This window comes from Palaemon carinicauda, chromosome 17 (assembly GCF_036898095.1).
Source record: "Palaemon carinicauda isolate YSFRI2023 chromosome 17, ASM3689809v2, whole genome shotgun sequence".
Lineage (NCBI taxonomy): Eukaryota > Metazoa > Arthropoda > Malacostraca > Decapoda > Palaemonidae > Palaemon > Palaemon carinicauda.
Window position 1 is genome coordinate 59,035,782 of NC_090741.1, and position 23,869 is coordinate 59,059,650.

Below are 23,869 nucleotides of genomic sequence, written 5' to 3' on the forward strand. Positions count from 1 at the left end.
CATCGAAGCTATCAAGGTCATTAGAAGATTGGCCATATCTGACGGAGGAAAGGCATAAATGTTGAGTCCGTCCTAAGGATGTTGAAATGCGTCCTTGAATGCGGTGCCAGATATGGCATCAGGGGAGTAGAATGTAGCTTCGTGTTTAGAGCTGTCGCTAAAAGATCGAATTGTTGGAGAAACCCCCGCAAGGTCATAGATTTTTTTTTCCTATCGAGGACCTGAAAGACCATTCTCCACCAAGCTCTTGAGTCCTGCTCAGCTGGTCCACTCAAGATGGAGATTGAATTGTCATCTGTCCCACTTCAGGGTTTCCATGGCTAGCTGACACAGAAGAGAAGCTAGGACTACGTCCCTCCCTTGCACATGTAGTATTGCTTACCACAAAGTGACGTCGATTGAGATGGTAAAGTGGCTTTCAACTTTTAAACGTTGATGTGATCTAGACTATCTAACGCTGACAAGGTTCCCAAAGCCGTGCTTGTTCAGATGGGCTTGCCTCCCTAAGGATGACCCATCTGTGAAAAATCTGGTCTATGGAGGAGATGACGACAGAGGTCAGCTTTCCTCTAGGTTGAAGAGAAGGGTCCATCAATGAAGATCTTTCTGGAGCTTCTGGAGCTTAATCTTAAACTAACCAGTAACTGTGTATGCGGGGACCACGATGACCCGAGGTCCCACTGCAAGTTCCTCATGCGCAAAAAAAAAAAAAAAAAAAAAAAAAAAAAAGAGAGAGAGAGAGAAAGACTCTCTCTCTCTCTCTCTCTCTCTCTCTCTCTGACTCTCTTGCCACTGAAGAGCTAGGAGAGAAACGAGGACTTTGTAGAAAAGGAAATGCCACCTAATGAAGCCATGATATCCTGTCTTATGGAAAAACCTCTCCATGGATGGTGTTGATCTCATGCCTAGGTAAACCAGGTCTCTGGGCTGGAGAAAGGGCAAACCTCTTCCAGTTTATCGAACCCGTAAATCTTGACAAAACTTGAGAAGCATGTCCCGGTGCGAAAGAAGAATGTCTCGAGATTCCGCCAGAATCAGGCAGTCGTCAAGTTATCTCGGCATTCTGATCCCATGGAGATGAGACCAGGAGGTCACCAGGTCTAAGATCCTAGTGTATACCTACAGAGCTGTTGGCAGGCCTAAACAGAGGACCTTGAACTGGTTTGACTGATGGTAGCTGCTGTTTCCAGCTTGAATGTAGTTTGCCTTATTACAAGACCAAGTAGAGTGAAGCAGCCAGGAAACCTTTTGCAAGACGCCCTTGTTGAAGTGTCCCATTTTCCTGAACCTCTTGCAGAAGGAAGGACTTGATGCTTTTGGGACCCCTGGCAATAGAATAGCAACATCGTTTAAGGAGGAATCCAGTCTGGAAGTCTTAGACAGTAGAGTTCTCTCCCCCCTGAAATCACCACCTCCTCCAATTGCTCTGAAGGCCTCCTACTCCCTGATGGTCGGGGGGATGTCCATCGTCGCGGCAATGCCTTGATTTCCCTTTCCCCTCCCTCGGCCTTTGGCGGAACGTTACCGGCCAGGGAGGGATTCTTCAGGAGGGTAGATGTCGGAGCTAAACTTCACTGCACTGGTCTCCTTGACGAAAGTGTCTTGACTGAAGACCTAGAATGGGACGGCTTTCAAGGCAGTGGCTGCTTGAAAGACACTGCTCATCGCATTACCCGATCCTGTGTCTCCTTCCTCCATTTGTCGGCGGTCGCATTGAATGCGTCCGAGGGGAACAGTGAAGGATGGTCTAATAGGGCAGTCCTCAGATCCATGCATTCTTGCTTGCCGATTCTCTTGTGCAGCATAGATGTGATGGCCTCTCGACACTTGAGAATCCAGTTGACCACTGGGAGGTGACCTGAAACATCAAGTACTCAATTGCTCTGGTCCCTGTAAGAACAATGTCCTTGAGTGCCTTCTTTTCTTAGTGTTGGAGAGGTTTAATGTATTCACAAGATATCCCCACTGTGCTGGACCAGTTATGAATCCTGGAGATAGTCTGCATGGTGTTCATCGCGATGGCCTCCATAACTCCGCATGTTTGAGAGAGACTGGGATGGACGACAACCTGTCGACAAACAACCAAGGGTTTCATCTTGTCTACAGCGGGATCCAATAGAAGAGGAGGTAAATTAGGCTCCAGGATTGTGTAGCACTTCCTCTGCTTTGGGAGCTGAATGGGGACCAACCATGAAAACTTGCTGGACCGCCCGCCCCCCCCTCTCTTTTTTTTTTAAATGCCTGTAAGACATACTTGGCCCTCAATGTCCATGTTAGTTCTTACTTGGGTTTGGTGCTGGCAGATTAATAACCGACTTACTCCTGGGTAACAAAGAAAAGGATTCCCTAATCCCGTTCTCTGGATGGACTTTTTATCAACTGTAGATTCCGGTTCCCCTTCATCAGTCGAGGGTCTTAGCTGGCATAAAGAGTGCATCTGCTAATTTTTCTGACAATTCTTTCAAAGGGGAATCGGCTTCCTTCTGAGGGACTGGCTCTTAGACATCTGTGGCTCCAGAAGTGAGCTGAGAAATTGAAGACGCATTGAAGAGGTACCTTTCTTGACTGACTTTGTCCTTCGGTTCCTTCTTTTGAGAGAGTGCTGAAAAAGGAGACAATGGTGTGGAAGGTCTGATATGAGGGTCTCTGGGCACCAGAGATGCTTCGAGCGAGATCAACCTGTAATTTTTTGTGTGAGCAATCTCTCTTGGCAACAGGGAGCCTCTGTGATATCTCGGCCTGGAAGGCCCTTCCAAGGTGGAATAACTTGCACCCTGTTCCTGCAATGTCGTCTTGCAGAAACTAATTCCCTAGATGCATCTGGGGATGACCAAGGAGATGATGGGTCCTTTGCAGTTGGAAGAGAGGGTCTTGCAGCCTCTCGCTGTATTAGTGTCACCTATGTCTGCATCTTATATGAGGACTACTCTTTCAGGATAGGCATGCTCAATTCTGTAATTCTGTCGCTCCCTTTAAGTTTGCGCCTGTGCGTTGTCTGGAGAAGTTCGGTTCTAAATGATTTTACTTATAGCCACTGCCTCCCTCTTGTAGAGGACCTTTCCTCTGATACGTGACAATTCATGGAAGAAAAGGCGTCCACAGTATCCTGGCTCTCTGTACGAAACTGGATTTTGTTTGGGGTGAGGGGCAGGAGAAAGACCTGTAATCCTTGAAGAAAATCCTGGCCACTGAGAAGCATGCCTTAATGCAGATGCAAGGGCAAGGGTCACCCTGAAGGCCATCTGTGATGCAGCAAAGGAAAATGTCTGGATTGCAATGGCAAGGAATGTCCTTAGTGCTAAGGTGAAGGATGGTTGGGTTCAAATGGAAAGTGTCTGCGCTGACTACAACGGCGAGTCCTGCGATCCTCTGGTCACAGGGAGGACCTCTCTGGGGACGATCTGAAGTGCTTGCTCAAGGGGCAAGGTGAGACAGCTTGACATTTTACTGACATCTGAGGTGATGAGGAGGAGGCAGGCTCGTGAGAGGAGGAAGACCCCAGAGGAACGTTGATCTGCTACAGGAGAGCACACCTTGCGCAAAGGGCGAAGAAAAGTGGTAACTGGGAGGCTCCCAGAGTCTGAATAATCGTCTGCAGGAGCAGAAGGTCCAGCAGCAGTAGACTTTGAAGGTGAAGGTCTGGTAACCAAAGGCCTGGCAGAGGAGAGACAAGGGGAGGGTCTATGCTGACTGTGAGAGCCCACAGGCTCCTACCAAAGAGAAGATCGTGCCTATGACGAAGCCTAGCTCATAGGGCAGGATCTGAAGAGCTGTGGGGTTCCCTTGATGACAACCTTGATGGAGGAAGAGCAGCCACTGTAGGAGACTAATGACGGGGAAGAGGTTCCCAAGGGTGAAGCCCTGAAGAGAGATCTTTGGAGACATCAGCTACAGAAGGAGAAATTTAATGAGGAACCCGATGCATCCACTGGAAGGCAATATTTCTCTTCCAGGACCGTTGAAGTATATCCTCTGACGGGAGAACCAACAATACTCAGGGAAGGCTACAGTAAGTGAAGGGCATCAGCTCTCTGAGAGGAAGGAACAGTGGATAAATAGCGACACCGTTGTCATTTCAATAGGAGCAACTGCGTGATTCTCCTGGCCTGGGGCCTGACCAAGTGATGAAGGACTATCACTCCCAATTGCCCGGAGGCCACTAGATTAGAGGTTAAGGGGAAGTCCCTGAGGAAGAAGCATCCAGCCAGAATTACTAAGACATTGAGGAAGACCCATAAGGCAAAGAATCCCTTTTAGCCTCCTTCCTCCTGCCAAATAGCACCCACTGGGAGGATGGTGATTCACTACACGGAGAGGATTCCGATCATAAACGCCGCTACATACCCGGCATAACCCGAGAGGATGAACCCCAACACTGCTCATAAATGTACAGCAAGTCTTGGGTGGCATAACTTTGGACACATCAGCATGATAATACACGCACACAACAAGCTGGAAAGAAAAAGTTGAAGTTAATTTCAAAGTTACAGAAAAGCAGAACTTGCTAAAAACATTCCAGGCAAAGAAGCAAATTCACTCCAACAACTTAAATGCAAGCAAGGTTACAGTGGGGGTTACCTCCTGCTGCTGACAGGGTACAGTAATTATGCCGACAGGGTGCAATGATTACCTACCGGTCGTTTACACCTTGTTACAAATTTAAGCTGCCATTTTTGAGCTTTGCTATTATCCATCTATAAGTAAAGGACAATGGTTTGTATTTACGCTGGAACAATTTGATTTTGAAACTGATGAAGGAAGGGGAAGAGCTCAGAGCTTTTCCTTCCGACTGACAGCGTGCGTGCCAGGTGTGTGAGCATCTGTACCGCATACCAATACATCTTATTGGGCAGTTATAGTGTTCAATGCTGCATCACAACTCTCGCACATTTGCGTGGAAAGTTTGGTTAAAGTCTCAAAAAATTTTGGTGGAATAGTATTTACTGGTATATTCTTCGACGCAGAAAGGGTTGCTTAACACCTCTTTTCCATCTTGCCAAGCTTCAGAGTCGAAGATCTCTGAACCGGCAAATGTGATACTGCAGCAGGGAAGGACAGATTCCAATGGAACAGCAGGCAAGGAGTTGCCAATTAAGCAGGGGGGGATGAGCAGATGAGGAGGGTGCAACAATTGAGGTTCTATAAGTTCGGGCATAAACCAACACCGTCTCCATCTTCTCTACAGATGGTATTCCATCAATTCCCAGGGAAGATCCCAGGGAAGACCACAACTTTTGCCGGTCCAAATCCTTGTACATGTCGTCATCGTCCAAATCCTTGTACATGTCATCATCGTTTGGTACAAGAGAAGGTGAACTTCCAAGGTGAAGACAGCATCACCTTCAATGGGGGAAAGTTATATTTCTGCCTTTCCTAATGCAGGCCCCGAGCACAAGCCAGTATCGTTTACCATCACCTAAATTCTTGCAAAGCCCATACTTAGATAAAGCCAAAGAAGGTTGAAAACCCCAAAGAAGATACAGAAGGTTGAAAAGCACAAGAGTAAAGCTTGGGTATTGCAAGGTCAAGCTAAAGAATCTCTTACCCTTTTTCTTGCCATAACCCACTGCAGAGATGGCAACTACTTGAACTGTTCGCAAGTAAAGGGGGACGACAGCGAACGGTCAAGCCGCTGGCAAAAAGTACAAACATTGAGTAGCCACGGAGAGCTTGCGCATAAACCTGTCTCGTTTACGACCAGGAATACCATTGAAAATCTAATGTCCACGCACATGGGGGTATCCATACAAGGAGGAACTCAGTTTGAAAGATAAAGCAAATCAAGAAGTCACTATGAGGCAGCAGAGAAGTATGTCTGTACTGTGCTGTCAGGGCTTATCCTCAGCAAGTACCACCATCACATGAAAAAGTTTCAACGTCAATTTTCCAGCTTCAAAGCTGAAATCGTTTGTATTCAAGCTGCATCAAGTGAAAATAAGTACAAAAAGGACTTTACATGACATAAAAACAATATTGAAAGTTCATACTATATTACAAGTATTAAATCTAGATACAAGACAGACTGACTTTCACTGTAAAACAAAAACAAAAAAAAATTACGGTATGAGTAACAGTCTAAATGGGATAAATTTTATGTGGCAACATGGATATTTATAAAGAAATAAAATAATGGCATGAACTTACTTAAAATAATAACATAAATAACAATCAAAATCACTTTACCTGTTCTTAGTTAATATCACAATACTGTACTGAGATGTTATTAAATAAACCTAAAACCAATTGATTTTTTTTTTAATTTTCAAACTTTTTGTGCTGGGCTTGAGAAAACGATAACACTATTTTTACTATTTTTTTTTTTTTTTAAACAAATTTCTTTCAACTAAACATCTGTATGCAACCAAACAAAACCTGATGATCATATCTGCTGGCAATACAAAAAAGCTATATATAATGTTAGGTACTAATCTGGGAATCAGGAATCAGAAAGAAATGTAAAAAATTAATGCATTTAAAATGCAAATTTTACAGAACACAGCAAGCAGGGAGATTGACTCAATCACAGACTTGAACAAAAGTGGCTGTTTACATACACACCTAAGGTCAACCCCCTAAGTGTAGGATCTTTTAAAATGTACATAATGTATCTAGAGAGACCTGAGCCATAACAACGTTGAAAATTTACATTACCTAGGTACAGCAGTGACCTTCGAACATTTTTTTTTTTTTGTTTCAACTTAGGAGGCATATTTAAGGACTAGTTCACTATTTAGGAGGCATATTCAAGAACTAGTTCACGTCACCTTTTTATAACCGCTTCTATCCACTGCACTCGTTTCCAGGAGCCAAATTTGCTTAGAGCACATTCACTAATACAGCCTGAACCCCAACTGATGATTATATGAAAGCACTTTTGAAATTTCCACGTTATGAATTAGGACACTTCCCATATTTGAGTTTCACAAAATGGCCAACAGTGCTGGTATATGTAACAGCTAGCTATTGTTTGTGGACTCCACCAGGAACGCACCAAGACTCCACTGATCGCGATGCTATAACTTAACAAATTTTGTATACAAGCTCATCAGTTTCATAAAAATGAAAAACCATGTATACAAAAATTATTTCACACGAAGTTTTGATCTAGCGTCAATAACATCTCATACATATTTCAACTTTATTCAACTTAAATCCATCATCGCATCGTGTGTGGGGCAAGCATCACGTTGAATAGAGTCAAATAGGGACTGCAATTCGGGAGTTGACTTGATGTGAGCAACAAAATCTGAGAGCTGAGGATTTTTATCAGCATCTGGAATAGTTAGCAAAGCTGCTACTGCTCTCATGGCTGAACGTTTCAACTCGTCCTGTTTCTCGTATTCTTGTTTGACGGAGTTGGCCTTCACTTTAGTTGTTACAGTTGTACGCAGTGGCTCAACCAGTCGTTCGAGCCTGAAAATAAAATCAGTCTTAACACAGTCCTGAAATTAACTTGAAAATTCAATTAACCTGATCATATTGAAAGGTAATTTTAGTTTTCTGAACTACTCTAAGCATATGGACCTTCAATTAATGTTTTCTAATCACCTAAAATAAGCTAGTTTCAGCGTCCTATTATTTTAAAGCATAATTCTCCAACCAATACCTGTATCAAATGTAGGAACTATTTGAGATTCTTGACCATACCAAAAGTACAATACAGTACAGTATTTTCATCTAAGAAATCAAATACAAGTTCCGCTATTTAGTTAATCTTTCAAAAGTGCAATGCTGCAATACCTTATTACGTATTAAGTAAAAATATCAATACAGTAATGGTGTGGATCATCAAAGACCATCTTCAAAGCAATGAAAAAATTGCAAAGTATATCCAACATCCAAAGCCACATTTACTCTTTCTTCTATGTAGTTCTGGGAGAGACAGTAAACCTAAATCTGACATAACAGATTTAGATTACGCTAATGGTTATTATTGCATGTTTCAGGCAATAAAGAAAGGTGAGACTCCCACCAAAGGAAAAAAGTAATGACTCCTAACTTGCATGGTTGATGACATTCAAACATTAATGTTGAAAAATTTTGCTAATTTCGTGCTTTCAATACAAACCTTTAGAGAATGGAAAAAATTTTAAGACATACCTTTGTAACACAGCCTGAGGACATAAGTGGGCTAATCGCGTAAGCATTAAGTAAGTGAGCATCTTGATATCGTAGTGGTCTCGAAGTCCTCCTTCGACGTGTTCTAGGAAAACGTAGATATCGACTCTATCTAAACAGGTTTCTAGTAAAGTATACATACATTCAAAGGCAGCTTTTCGAATGTCTAGACCATCATCCACAGTGTGTTTGAATGGACCCATTTCAACTTCGCGTATGAGTTCTTTCTGTAATAGAAATTATAAATGTTAATATTACCATGTGATAACAGTAATTTTGAAGACAAATTGCTATATATACAATAAGAATAATTTTATACTAATTAAAATGAATTAAGCAATCTTATCAATATGATATAGTTATGCTGAAAAGGTTAAACATAAAAAAATTGCACCATTTTGCAAACCAATGACCAAGATTGAAAACCAATTACTCGAGTGATTTTGAATGGAATTCTTTTAAGATACGTGTCAATAATGTACTAAGGAAAAAATTTGAATCTCTAGAAAACACTACATTGGAACGAGTTAGCTTATACTTGTACTGTATTTATTATATGATATAATGCAAACAATTTTGTGAACATCAAGAGTTTTAAGTTAAAAACAATCCAGATAAAGTGACATTTGACAATATCCTGCTAAATACACTTCCTACAACAATCAATGTGATCAAAGAACTGAGTAAAAAAATACCAAAAGCTTCATGTCAAAATAATATTCTACCCAACATTAAAACTGTACTGAGTAAATATTGCAAGTTTGTATACAAAAGAATTCTGAAACTAACAAATGCTATTCAATGAACTAAAACATAAGCAATTATTCTTTGTTTAGCACTTCAGTTCTTGTTTATGTATAATTATGTCACTTTTTACCATGACCATCCTGAAACTGGCTAACCAAAGTTTGTCTACGGTAACCAACCGATTGAAATGTCTGTCTTTGCACGCAAGGAAAAAGAAACTTTTTGAATCTTTCTTTAGAAAAATTGTGCTCTCCACGTAAACATCCTGTATGGCCAAGTATAACTTGTGTATGTGCCATACCTTATTTCTATAAATGAAATGTTAGAATATATCCAACATAACTTTTGAAATCATACAAAACGAATATTCAAGAAAACAATCTTTAACATTTATCAAACAATGTAGAATACGGAATGAGGTAATTTATCAAACAATGTAGAATACGGAATGAGGTAATTAGGGGTACCACAGGAGTTAGAAAACTATCAGATAAGATCCAAGAAAGTAGACCGAGGTGGTATGGTCATGTCATGAGAAGAGATGAACAGTATATTGGGAGGAGAGTGATGGAAATGGAGGTACAGGGAACGAGAAGGAGAGGGAGACCAAAGCGGAGGTGGATGGACTGTATCAAGGATGACCTTCTTAATCAAAGGGATTAACCGGTGATGAAGTGTGGGACAGAGGTAGATGGAGAAAGCTGACAAGAAACATTTTAATGAAGAGTGGGGAAGGGAGACAGGCCCCTCTTTGTAATACCTGTCAAGTGACAATGGATGTTAAGCATATTTTAGTCAATTGTCCTATTTTTAATCTTCAGTGGAGGACACATTTACTCCAGGACAAACCTTTAAGAGATATACTGGGGAAAACTGTAATACCCTGAACTTGAGAAAATTTATACAAAGTATTGGGTTATATTACGAGCTATAATTGATTTTATTAATTTATTTATTTATTTTACCCTTTTAATCCCTATTTATTTCACATCTAGATTTTATTGTATGAAAGTGTTACGATTTGTATTAAAGGTTAAAATGATACTAAATGGTGTGAGTGTACAGATATGATTGAATGATTTTCGTTATATAGCGCTGAATGGCCTTTGATGCCCCAGTGCTTGGCTTAATGCCTAAATCCTATATTCAATTCAATTCACATTGACCCCACATAGAAGTGGGAAAAGATGAAGACAAAGAAGAAGTAGAATTCATATATCAATCCTAAGACAATTCAGTGTTAAGAACTTAATACTTCTAATTGTTGTAATTTAAGATAACTTACCCTAACTTTCGTCTCATTGTAGAGCTGTGGAAGAATAGTGTCCAGAAGGTCTCGAACCAGTGAAGGCTTGTTGTGTGCAGCGGAATTAAATGCAACAAGTGCAACACGACGAACATTGAGGTCAGGATCTTGTAGCGTAGATAAGAAATCACCAATACTGTGTCGTAGTAAGCTATCAATTGCCGATGGCTACAAATATTTGAAAGTATTCTTAATAAATGAAGTAAACCACATACATTTGAAGACATTCTCATTAAACAAAGTCAAGGTAAATGCTAATATATCAATGATTTATAATGCTAAATGTTCAGTATTAATGTCATTCTATGTTTAATAAAACTTAAATGAGCAAATATTGAGTATTCATTGGGTATTTCCTTACTTGATCAGATATTGTGAATTTAATGGCTGTGACAATTGTAGTTCTCATCATAGGCGAATCCGTTTTGAGTGATTCCTGGAGTTTCGGTAGAAGGGCGGATGGATTAATTAGCGTTAGCTTTCCAAGGCACTCTGCCACAACATTACGTGTCCCTTCCTCCACACACTCGGTATGTCTGAACAGTTGAGTCCAAATATCACTAACAAACCCTTGCAGGACCTTAACACCCTCTGCACTCTTGCTCTGAAGACTGATGATCTGTAATGTTAAAAATGTGAAATAAGTTTTGTTCAAAAACCTTCAATTCTATACACTAATTTTATTTTAAACTTTAGCTACCACTACAAATATCGAGTTCAATTTTTAAAAAGTCAAGTCCTTGAAAAACTAGATATACTGTAGTTCTGCATAAAATAACCCACTGATAATCATTCTAAATCGAACCTCAAGATAAAAAGAAATCCCACCTTTATATACCTCGAAATAGAATTCAATAATTTTTCTTCTATTACAAACCTATTACTTGAACATAAGTCAACGTGTGCATTGCAGGTGAATCCTCAACATGATTGAACAATAGATGAAAAATAAGATCATGTCCTGCATGTGCCTATAGTAATGTAGGCCTACAATAGTTATTGAATTATTTTTGTGTAGTCTGGTCCACTTGAGGAGTCAGTAGAAAGGTTATCTGATTAAAATTAAAAGTTTTACATTAAAAAAAAAAAATAATTGTGAATTAAATCACAAACTCATTACTTGCTTATTTACAGAATAACTAGATACCAATCTCTACAGGGACACACTGTGCTGCTCATGCTCAGTAAGGGAAAGGAATTTGATGGGACAAGGGAACTCCAGACAAAAGATATGTACAGACCCAAGGTTTCAAAAAGAACATGGGGATGGATTCTTGTCAGAAGTTTCGAGGACATAGAATAGATGTTTCAGCACATGTACAATGACTTCTAAGGGATTACAAATGAATGAAATCTAGAATAGATACCAGAATTAGAAAATTCAATACACTGGAAAACATTGATAAAATATTAATATAGAAGCCATTAGCGGTTTGGAGGACTACAGATATCTGTATGTGCAAACTTGCTGACTTATTGCCAATTCTCTTCAAAAAGAAGTGAAGTGCCAAATTTTTTTCACAGCAAAACTGGGATAATTCTAAATAACGGATTTGTAGTGGAAGCCAAAAATAGTCTGTTCACCGACTCATGATTACTCGAAATAGAATTTTGTACTAACATAAATAATCTATGAAATTAATTGTATCATATGACAAAACTGATGCATAAATCAGTATTTTAACGCCAAAATTCATAATCAAACCTGCATACCTCTTTTAAAGAGTGTAAGAGAAGGTACTGTCTCTTTGGATTTGCCTCAATTTCTGACAAAACAAATGGTAGGTATTCTTGGAGATTACCACAACTAAGGTGACCTAGGGCATACGACGCTGCCGATTTGACTTCTTCAGACGGTGAACTAAAGGATGCCACGACAGCCTCTTTTAATTGTGGAATACTGCTAAGATCTCTGCAAAATATAAATGATTATGTGATTAATAAAGTTGCACACTAAGAGATAATCTTGTATCATCTCAAGTGAAAATTAAACATACTTATTTCTTCCTATTAATACTTGCAGATTAATTGGCAAGACTTAGATTAATAATGTTATGTAATTAGGGCTAAATGATACAGAAATAGTGAATGGAAAATTTTCAAACCTTCCATGTAATCTCAGTGACGGTGACTACAAAATGCGACTCGAGCGAAATAAAATTCAACCACCTTTACTTACAATAGAAACTTGTCAACAGAAGACAACTATGAAATCTTCTAAAAGAATCGGTCACCAGATTTACCTAGCACTGGAGCATTCTACATTCTGTTGCCAAGAACTAAAAATAACTAGAGTCAATTCTTTTTAGTGAGGCAGATTTGCACCAACTCGCAGGGGTGCCCTTTTAGCTCGGGAAAAGTTTCCTGATCGCTGATTGGTTGGACAAGATAATTCTAACCAATCAGATAGCAGGAAACTTTTCTGAACTAAAAGGGCACCGCTGCAAGTCAGTGCAAATGCGCCTCATTAAACTAAGTATGAAATGGATAACATCTCATATTAACAAACAACATCCAGTAAGCTTACATATGCTTGCCAATTTCACCAATTGCAAGAAGTGAAAATGACTGAACAGTTGGCGATCTTGGGTTTGTTACATCCATAAGGAACCTGTTAACAACCCCTACAGCTTCAGTTGGGTGTGTGAGGGTAAGAGCTGCCACGCATTTTGCCATTGAATGGTAAGCCTGAAAAAAAAAGAAGGTAATTTTAACTTATTTATTTATCTGAAATCACGAGATTGCATATCTGCAAGAGAATCATTTAAGCAGACATGCAAACTTCATCTTGTACTACTTCGTAATATGTATGATCTTTCGTGATAATCAATATGATCCCTTCTCAACTACACATCAAGACTGGAACAAAGAGTATCACACTGTTTCTAGTTAATAAACCTATAACAATACTTTAAAAGACATCTGTCATAAACAAAAAGGGATAAAATAAACAGAAAAATATATAAGAAAATCTATATAGGGGCCTCCTCTTTATCTAGCAGGTTTCTAAGGGCAGATCATTTATATTTTTCATATTTTAATTTTTTGGGGGTAAAAAAATAAGCCTTCTTTGGGGTTTGTAAAAATTTAAATTTATAAAGATAATATAAAAATGAAAACAAATACACCATAGATTTCTGTACCTACTTAAAAGTTTTTCAGCTATAAGGGGGGATTGGAACAGATCACCAGATTACTGTACTGTAAAACAGATATTCTAGACATGTATCGAAAGTTTTTCTTGATTTCACTAATAAGCTATTTTCCATATAAATGTAGGTTCAAAACATCATCTAACAGTATCCTTCAATGTATAATTCCTGTCTTAATTTCTATTCATTGAGCATAAGGAATGCATAATTAGCAGTACATTTCTTATCAACCAACTTAAAATATACAATTTGTGGTGAATTAGATTATTACATCCGACTTCAATCATCAATTAATTTTATCAATTAGTGATATTTCTTCAAGGCAATCAATTACAAAAACAATATCTGGCACATTCTTACCTGCTTATGAATGTTAGCAGACTGTGGTGACACCAATGGGGCAAGGAGGTGGTTGAGAATATCTTGATATTCCAAACCTGGCAAACCAGCCCGAACCACTGCCTCAAACAGGTCTTGCATAGCTTTAAGAGCCCCACCTTTGAATAAAAAAACAATTATAATTCTCAATTGTATTCTCCCCAGAGTAACATTAAACAAATGTTACAAGGTTATGAAACATTCATTTTCTGCACTACAGTTAACATTCAATTCAACAACAGTAAACCGATAAATGTGGCCTTTGTAACAACAGTGTCCATTAACCGAAAAAAATAGTAACGTCCACCCTCTTCCATCAACTAAGGAAAAAAAAAATTTGAATTTTCCCATAATCTATTAAAAAAATCTACCTATACCGTACCTATAGTCATTTTTTTTTAATGAGGCGCATTTACACTGACTCACAGGAGTACCCTTTTAGCCCGGATAAGTTTCCTAATCACCGATTGGTTGAACAAAATTCTAACCAATCAGCTAATAGGAAACTTTTCTGAGCTAAAAGGGTACCCCTGCGAGTCGGTGCAAATGTGCCTCACTAAAAAATATTGACTATACTTTCTTAATATTGTATTGCTACTCATCAATATTTACACCATAGGTACTTCAACACTTGCATTCCTGTCATTTTCAGAAGTTACTTTTTTCATATTTAATCATTTAAACTTTTCTGAAAAAAAAGAGACAATACTTGGGATATATTAAAGGAAATCACCAGTGGTGAACAACTCACCTTGTAACAGGGGAGATCTGACGAGTGCCATAACGTCTGGCATTATCAACTGGAGGAAATTAGCCAAGGATGACTTATGCAACTTAGCAGTAGAGGTGAGCAACATGAGGCACAACTGGGCAATGTGAAGGTCAGATTCATTGATAAGGGGTGGAAGTTCTACAAGTACCTAAAGAAAAGAAATACAAATACATGTACCATATCATTGCTTGCTTAAATAATCCATAATCAGGTCTACATAATAAATTTATTAAAAGTCATTAATGAATATTAATAACAATAACTGTCAATGTTTTTCATTTGTCCTTTAGGCTAAATCACATTTGAATGTCCTATTTGTCATTCCATATGTCAAATGTTTGTTATTTCAAGAAATTCATCCTTATTCTTCATGAGGAAAACATTACATTGTACAGCAATATATGTGATCATACCTTATCCAACATCTGGGGTGTCAAGGCTGTGGAATAATTGGTAACGAGGTTATCTAACAAGGTAAGTGTAGCCAACTTTAATGCCCTCTGGTTCTTCCGCAAAAATGAAGACAAGATGGGCAGTGCATCGGCTAATATGGGACGTAAATCGATTCTCAGCGGTGAAGCGGCTACCTTCGTGAGTGCTTTGACCGTAGTTAGTCTTGTTATTTCATTGCGGAGTCTATCCAAGAATATTGGTAGACAAGTACCTAGTTCTCCCTATGGAAAAAGAGAACAAAATGGTGATTATGACAACCAAAATGACAACATTAATATACTTCACACTTTTTCAAATTGGGAAAAAATTTCTTTTTCTACAAGCAATGCTGTGTTGCAACAACAAAACTTGAAGATTCTGAGGATTGCTTATCCTTCAAGTAAGTAATAGAGACTAAACAGTATACCTAACACTTGATCATTCAAAGATATCTTACAAGTAACGGGAATACTATGTATAGCTAAAGCCTAACTTAAATTCACTTTACATTCATTTAAAATACTTTATTAACAAAATGAATTGGGGCCTTAAAATTGTCTAAAAAATATAATCAACTAAAAAATATAAAGCTTTCAGACTGATTTTAAGAAACCAGAGAGATTTTCCAGAGACAAATAGATCTTACCTGTAAGTGATCTCCTAAGTGCGAAATAATTTCACCCATACACGCAATCGCTCTCTCCTTCACTTCCTGATCTAAATCAGCTGCTCTTAATCTTGCCAGAGTGCAATGATATAAATCCCCAGTATATGGTGTAAAGTCAAAAGAGGAAGCCACATCTGAAACAAGAAAAATACTGAAAATTATCCTCAAGTCCTATAACTCCCTGAAAATGACTAAACTCTTCAGTTCTACATGATGAGCTAGTACTTGCCCCCACAAGGTGAAAATCAAAAATTTTAAACAATTTTTATTTTTCCTAACATACTCACCGAGAACCACTTTCTATAGGAGAGTCACTTGACCTCTCAATCTCGACCAAGATTTTCGCGCGTTAACCCCCTATCTCGCTCCATATAGTTTCTACCCCCGCCGCCAGGATTCGCCCTGTGGGCAGGATTAGGGCAGATCACTGCCTTCCCGGGTCAGCATCTTCATTAAGTTCGACGTTTAGCCCAACTCGGCAATGGAAGAATGGCACTCGGGGACGGACGGGAGGGCCATTACCCGAAAGTGGTTCTCGGTGAGTATGTTAGGAAAAATAAAAATTGTTTAAAATTTTTGATTTGTTCCGACACAATATACTCAGCGAGAACCACTTTCTATAGGAGACTTACACCTTAGGAGGCGGGAGAGCCATTCTGCCACTTGGTCTGGCACATAGTGCCTGGAGGGCTACGGAATGCGGGGGTACAGAGAGCGGATAGAGGGTAACTGCGGAAACCTTACGCTTATATTTTAAGACTTACCTCTTAACATCTTCTCTACTGAATCTTCTCCTGAAGAAGTAGGGACGAGTCGATTCACTGTTGGGGACGTCTTCTAGCCTGCCGCTACACAGCTTGGAGGGCGGCGATGACTGTCCCAATGGAGAATCCATCCAAAGACTTTCTTGAATAGTCTTTGAGATAGTGGGCCGTGAAGGTCGACTGGTGTGACCAAGTGCCGGCCTGTAGGATCTGCCCCACTGCCATGTTTCTCTCAAAGGCCAAGGAAGTGCTCAGGCCTCTGATGTCATGGGGGCGGGGAGTGCCCGGTACTGCCACCTTGTCCTCTTCATAAGTCCTAGTGATGACTTGTCTCAGCCAGAAGGAAATAGTGTTCTTGGAGACTTGCTTCTTATTAACACCTGAAGAGACGAAGAGGTTCTTGGCACCTGGGCGGAGATGAGCCGTCCTTTCCAGGTACTTCCTGAGCGTCCTGACTGGGCATAACTTCAGGTCTTCCGTATTGCCTGTCTTGGGGATGGCCGGAATTGAGAAACCTTCAAACCTCGGGTCCCAGACTGCTGGGTTCTGAGTCTTTGCTACAAAGGAGGGTACGAACTTGAAGGATACCTCCCTCCACCCTTTGGAGTGTGCCACGTCGTAGGACAGACCATGGATCTCACCTACTCTCTTAGCTGAAGCCAAGGCTAGCAAGAAGACTGTCTTGAGGGTGAGATCTTTGTCCCCGATATATTTGAGGGGTTCAAAGGGAGGACGACACAGCATTTTCAGAACCTTGGCCAGGTCCCATCTGGGCACTCTCCTGGCTTGAGGAGGACAGGACTGCTCGAAACTTCTAATCAGCATCGCTATGTGTCTCGAGGTCCCCAGGTCGATGCCTTTCAGGAGAAAGACTTGGCCTAAGGCTGCTCGTACTACTTTAATAGCTGGGATTGACATCCCTATTTTATCCCTAAGGTACACGAGAAAGTCAGCTATGTCAGGGACCAAGGCTTTAAGAGGTCTTATGTGTTTTGCTGCGCACCACTTCGTAAAGGCGGCCCACTTCGCCTGGTAGACCACGGTAGAGGATTTCCTTAGGTATAGGGACATCCTCTTAGCTGTGGCGGAGGAGTACCCCTCCTTCTTCAGGAGCCGCTCGATAGTCTCCAGGCGTGAAGGCGAAGAGAGAGAGGGTTGTCGTGGAACTTGAGGAAGTGAGGTTGACTCAGCAGATCTGACCTGGGGGGCAGAGGCCAAGGCGGATGGCTTGCCAGGTCTTTTAGATCCGTGAACCACTCTCTCCGGCCACCAGGGCGCTACCAAAGTCATCCTTAGGTTTTGGGAGGTTCTTACTCTGTTGAGCACCTGCCTTAACAGCGTGAAGGGGGGAAAGGCATATACGTCCAGGTTGTCCCACTTGTGCTGGAAGGCATCTTCTAGGGCTGCTCCTTCGTCTGGTACCGGGGAGCAATAGACCGGTAGCTTGGCGTTGAGCTTTGTTGCGAAGAGGTCCATCAACGGGGAGCCCCAGCGTTGAAGGATGAGTCTGGCCACTTCTGGGTGTAGGGACCACTCCGTCCCTACTATCTGACCCATTCTGCTGAGGCCGTCGGCTAGCACGTTTCTTTTCCCGGGGATGAACCTTGCTAGAAGTATCACCTGGTGCTCGTCCGCCAAACGCAGGATGTTTATGGTGAGGTCGCACAGTTCCTTCGACTTCATGCCACCTTGCTTCTTTATGTAGGCTACCACCGTGGCGTTGTTGCACATTAGGGCCACGGTGTTTCCCTTCAACCGACTTGCAAAGTGCAGACATGCCTTCTGTACTGCTTTTAGCTCCAGGACGTTGATGTGGAGCTGCCTTTCGGTCTCCGACCAGGTACCGCTTGCTGTTTCCTCCCGCAGGTGGGCTCCCCACCCTAGGCTGGAGGCGTCTGTGAACAGGAGAAACTCGGGGGGACAGGACCCGAGGGGCATCCCCTTGAGGGAGTTCGACTGGCATCGCCACCATTTTAAGGCTGCTCTCGTGTCCGGAAGGACTGGAATCAACGCTTTCTGAGAGTCTGTCTGGGACCATAGAGCCTTGAGGTTCCATTGTACGGGTCTGAGCCGTATCTTCCCTTGGGGAACCAGTTTCTCTAATGAGACCAGGTGACCTATCAGCCTCTGCCAGTCTTTCGCCCTCCTGGGAAGCTCCGACAGGAACGGCTGAATGATATTGATGAGGTTCTGTATCCTGTCTTCCGAGGGGAAGGCCTTCCCCTGCACGGTGTCCAACGTCATACCCAAGTACCCCATTCTGTTGGATGGAGTTAGGTTCGATTTTTCCAGGTTGATAATGATTCCCAGACTCCTGCAGAATTGGAGGAGGTCCTTCCCTTGCTCTTCCAAGAGGGCCTTTGAGCTGGAAAGGAGCAACCAGTCGTCCAGGTATCTGATGAGGCGGATACCTCGTTCGTGAGCCCAAACTGAGACCGTCGCGAAGACCCTCGTGAACACTTGAGGGGCCGTCGACAGGCCGAAGCAGAGGGTCCTGAACTGCAGGATCTGGGAGCCCCATTTTACCCGGAGGAACTTCCGACTCGACGGGTGGACCAGAATCTGGAAGTACGCGTCCTTGAGGTCGATCGTCATCATAAAATCCTTCTCCCTCAAGGACATAAGGACGGAATTTGGTGTGTCCATCTTGAAGTTCGTCTTCTTGACGAACTTGTTGAGGGCCGACAGGTCTATCACCGGTCTCCACCCCCCCGGTGCTTTCTCCACCAGGAACAGGCGGCTGTAGAAGCCTGGCCCTGGGAGAAGGACTTCTTCCATGGCTCCCTTCTCCAACATGGAGGAAACTTCTTTTTGCAGGGTGGCCCTTTTCAATGGGTCCCTGGGAGCCAACCATTCTGTCTGGGTGGCTGGAATAAGAGGGGGTGGATCCGCTATGAAGGGGACCCTGTAGCCTTCTTTCAGGACGGACACCGTCCAAGCATCCGCCCCATGCGTTTTCCATGCTTGCCAATGTGGTCTGAGGCATCCCCCAACCCGAGGCTTGGGCGGGAGTAGGGGGCCTCTTCCTCTACCTTCTCCTAGAGGGGCGGCCTGATCTGCCTCTCTTCGAGGCGGAGTAACCTGACCTGAAGGAGCTGGCAGAAGCTGGTGCTCCCCTGCGGGAGGGCTGTGGAGTTATTGTCCAGGAGGAGGAGGGGGCGTCCCTCCTCGAAGAGCTGGGGGTGGCCTGAGGAGTCACGGCACTATCCGAGACTAATCTCCTGTAAGGAGGCCTCCTGGAGGATGTTTGTCTGGGGGCGTTGGTCTCTCTCCTCTTGGACACCTTCTCCATTAGCACTTCTAGCTCCTTCAACGGGAACAGCGACTCACCTCCTAGGGATAGGCTACAAACCACTCGGGCCTCTCTGTCCGGGATTTTCCTTGCCAACTTAGAAAGAACTGTGTCCCGTTTTCTAAGGACCCAGTTGGCCGTCAAGGAGAGCGCTTGATAAGCCATAAACTTGAGGGCTTTCCCCCCGGAGGTGAGAAGGTCCGTCAGGAGACCTTGTTGCTCAGGATCGTCGGGGTCTGTGGAGGCTCGTACGTTAACCAACGTGGAGGCCCACCAGTCCAGCCATGAGGAGACGTTCACAAGATCTCTTGACATCTCCTCCATCATGCCGGCTTCAGTGGGTGAGAAGGACACAGGGGCTGAAGAGGCCCTTTCGTCCGAGCCGCCTTGTCCCAGGATGTCCAAGGCTGGGTCCACCCTACAGGGACCTGGGCGCCGTCCTTCCGGGATATAAACCTTGCCCTGTGGTTTGAGACCTTGGAGGAGTTTGGAGGCACTCTGGGACTTGGGGGCCTCCGCACTGCTGGCCACCAAGTTGTCAATGTATGCTTGTCCCAGTACTAGGTCTGGAGCGAGAGGAAGGGCCAGGGAGGACTTCGGCAGGGCGTCACGGTGAGTGTATCTCAGGAGGCTAGACCTCCAGGCATTCACCTTAGGCGCCGAGGGTTCTGGAATTCCATGGAGCCTTCTGATGAGACCTACCACCCTTCTGTAGGCGGAGTCCTCCGACGGGGAAGCCTCGCCTCCGTCGGCCGAGGCCGAGGCCTCGGCTTGGCGCGGGGGCGCCGTGCTTGGGCGGTAGGCAGGGCGGGGTGAACCGGAGGCCTCGAGGACTTGTGCCTAAGAGCGAGGTCCTTCCTGTGTGGCAGGTCTAGCGGTTCTAGGCTGTGCGTAGGCAGCGACAACCTAGAGGCTCGTTCACTGGACCGAGAGTCTGGAGAGCAGTGCCTTCTGGACTCTCCTGAAGGGACGTAAACCCATTCGCCGCCGGGAGAGACATCCCTCCTGTACTTACGGGAGTGAGAGCGGGGGCGCTTCCTGCTGTGCCGCGACCTCGACCTGGAGCAGGAACGATCACTATCGGTCCGCTCTCTCTTCCGGTGTCGTTTCCCCCTGCGTTCTCCTCCGGAGGATGAATCTGCCTCCGAAGAGTCTGAGGGCGCCACGTTCCTCGCGTAACGACTGCTCGAGTGATGCGCGGGGGAGGCTCTTCGCCGTCGATCGTCCGAGACAGGATGTTGAAGGAAGTCCTCGGGAACCGCTGTAGAGATCGAGGGCACTGTGTCTACTCTATCCCTGCTAGGAGGCCAGGGGCCCAGGGACACGTCCATCCTTAGCGGTGACCTCCCCGGAGTCTTCGGCAATTTCCACCCGAAGGCATCGCTACTCGGGCGGCGAACTCTAGCGTGGTTGTCTTCTGGAGGGGGAGAACCCGACGCACCGGCCCACGAGGGCGGGGGGGACTCAGAAATCACAATACTGCCCCACACTGGGTCTTCTGAGGAAGCGTGATCCCCTGCCACGTGGCCCGATTCACCCGAAGCACTAGCGGCCTTTCCGTTCTCTCCAGAGGGGCCAGCCCTTGGTTCTTCCCTCACAATGGGTTCACCGGGGAGAACACTATGGCTAACTATAACACAGGGGGCTTGATGCCCGCTCCTCTGCGAAGGAGACGGAGAGGCCGAGGCTTCGTCGGACCGATCACTGACCGACGGTAACGAGGATACGCCACTCACTTTCTTGGGGGAACGCTTAGACGACGACTTCTTCTTGGTACTATACCGTACCCACTGTATGCCGTCCCAACTTACGCACTCCGGACACGTGTCCGAGGAGGAGCAAACTTTACCCCTGCACGTGGAACAAAGGGAATGAGGGTCCACTTCTGGCTTAGAGAGGAAAGCCCCACACGACTTTCCTGCTCTAGGACCAGGGCAACGACGCACATGCCCCATCGTTCGCACACGAAGAGCCAACACTATCGAGTTACAGGAACACTGGATATACGCAAGGGGAACGTACTGAGAACACTTAGCGATAACGCACTACGCAGAAAAAACACAAGTCCCCACGCTGGAAACACGTGGAATCACAACGCGCCAAAGGATCGAGAGTTAAGCGAGAGGGTGAGATGTTTCACATCTCACGACCAAGAACTTAACGGGGATGCTGACCCGGGAAGGCAGTGATCTGCCCTAATCCTGCCCGCAGGGCGAATCCTGGCGGCGGGGGTAGAAACTATATGGAGCGAGATAGGGGGTTAACGCGCGAAAATCTTGGTCGAGATTGAGAGGTCAAGTGACTCTCCTATAGAAAGTGGTTCTCGCTGAGTATATTGTGTCGGAACAAAGAAGCTTTAAATCATAATACAGGAATACTCCACCCTACATTGTTTTCTCAGAAATAAATTTAAAAGTTGAGCACTGATATTATTGAAGGAATCCCACTGTTAATTACATTGTTTGAAATATAACTCTTAGCCATCTAACCACTTTAGCTTTATCTTGCTGTAATTCAAACTCTTTACTTACATTTTGCTGTCTTTACAAACTGCTTCATAACAAGGAAGACTTTATAGTCAACAAAACAATACAAGACAGTAAAATATATTTATCTTGTAAGATACAGCCAAGAATAATACATAGAATTTTACTCTATCCTACTTAAATAAGTAAGAAAATAACAGTATTCAAACTAACAGAAACAAATAAATGAAGGACTGGTTAAGCTAAAAGAAACACAGCCAATTAGTTTTCAATGATGTCAGAGGAATTGTAAACACAATGACTACGTTTGCAATTATATAGCTCGAGAGAGAATTTTTACTGCAATGCTGAATTAAATGAATATATTGCACCAATTAAATAAATGAGATACTTTGAGTCTTTCCACAGAACAAGTTATGCTTACAAAATCTGAATGATTATGGTAAGAGAAGTTTCTTCACTATCTTCTAGTGATAAATACAACACAAAAATAAGCATTTCATCCAACAGTATTTTACTTACCTAATGGTCTAATGACCTTAACAATCTGTTGCAATACGAGAAGTGCTTCAGCAGTTATTTTATAAAATGGGTCTGCAACGCAGGTGACAACTGGTGGCAGAATTTCACCAATATGTGGATGAAAAACTTCCCCACTGTGGTGTACTAATAGGCAATGTACAAATGATAATGTATCTATCTTCATGTTACTACTGCTGTTCTTGTCCCTGTAAACAAAACATACAATTAATCACTGGTAATATATAAATGCATACATGACTAAAAATTAAAAAACTATACTTTGATAACTCTAAAGTAGTTTTTCATACAAATCCTTTCCTCATAAGTCTTTCCCGACTTGCTGGTGGCCATGAAGCTTTAGACTCATCATAACCTCATGTATCCTACAGTTGCTTCCATGAGCTTGCCAAAGCCAACAGAAGGGAACCCTTTTCTGATTGATAAGCAGGTATAAAAATAGTTTTTTTTATAAAAATTACCGGTTTTATCACAAACTTATCACGCTTTCTTACTGCACTTTACAATCTAGAAGAGGGCTTAAACTGAAGACAAATAATGAGTATTGGAACAGACTTGAGAGAAATGCTCAGGGTCTTGTGCATTATGTAAATTATGAGGAATACAAATGCAGTCATTGAGGTGAAATAACAAAGATATGTTCGTGATACTAGGCATGTAATTAATTCTATTAGTCATGCCTTCTCCATCACGAAACTCGGTGCTGCATGATGTTCTGGAGGTTTTCTTCCAACCGGAACAAATTGTGGAATGATCTTCCTAATCGGGTAGTTGAGTTGGTAGAACTTAAAAAATTAAAACTTGCAGCAAATGTTTTTACGTTGGCTGACATAAGTCTCTTTTTATAGTTTATATACATAAAAGATCTGTTTTAATGTTGTTACTGTTCTCAAAATGTTATTTCAATCGTTCATTACAGTACTTTTCATAATTTATTTTCTTTCCTCAATGGGTTATTTTTCCTTATTGGAACCCTTAGGCTTCTAGCATACTGCTTCTCCAACTAGGGGTGTAGCTTAGCTAGTAATAATAATAATAGGTGAGCATACTCAGTTAGAGCAACAGATTTCAATCCTGACATTTGCAATTGGATACAAAGTTCAAAGGACCCATAACAGGCAAACCTCATAGTTCAGAAGACTAATGTTGATGAGCGACTGTCAAGAAGTAGGAAACCTGGTTCTACTTCAAAACGAGACAATGAATAAAGTTCAG

The 23,869-nt window shown here is 42.7% G+C and overlaps 1 protein-coding gene across 1 annotated transcript in view; it reads right to left on the reverse strand.

Annotated features, from left to right (window-relative positions):
* Positions 1-5,973: 5,973 nt before the first annotated feature.
* Positions 5,974-23,869, reverse strand: part of Cand1 (Cullin-associated and neddylation-dissociated 1) — a 48,998-nt gene continuing 31,102 nt past the window's right edge. The window contains exons 10-20 of the mRNA XM_068391087.1: positions 22,637-22,842; positions 15,552-15,706; positions 14,887-15,147; positions 14,453-14,621; positions 13,684-13,820; positions 12,699-12,859; positions 11,885-12,083; positions 10,533-10,790; positions 10,151-10,339; positions 8,101-8,345; positions 5,974-7,413 (exon numbers count right to left, since the gene is read on the reverse strand). Of these exons, the coding sequence (XP_068247188.1) occupies positions 7,143-7,413; positions 8,101-8,345; positions 10,151-10,339; positions 10,533-10,790; positions 11,885-12,083; positions 12,699-12,859; positions 13,684-13,820; positions 14,453-14,621; positions 14,887-15,147; positions 15,552-15,706; positions 22,637-22,842 (2,251 nt within the window). The 3' untranslated portion in view covers positions 5,974-7,142. The remainder of the gene's footprint in view (positions 7,414-8,100; positions 8,346-10,150; positions 10,340-10,532; positions 10,791-11,884; positions 12,084-12,698; positions 12,860-13,683; positions 13,821-14,452; positions 14,622-14,886; positions 15,148-15,551; positions 15,707-22,636; positions 22,843-23,869) is intronic.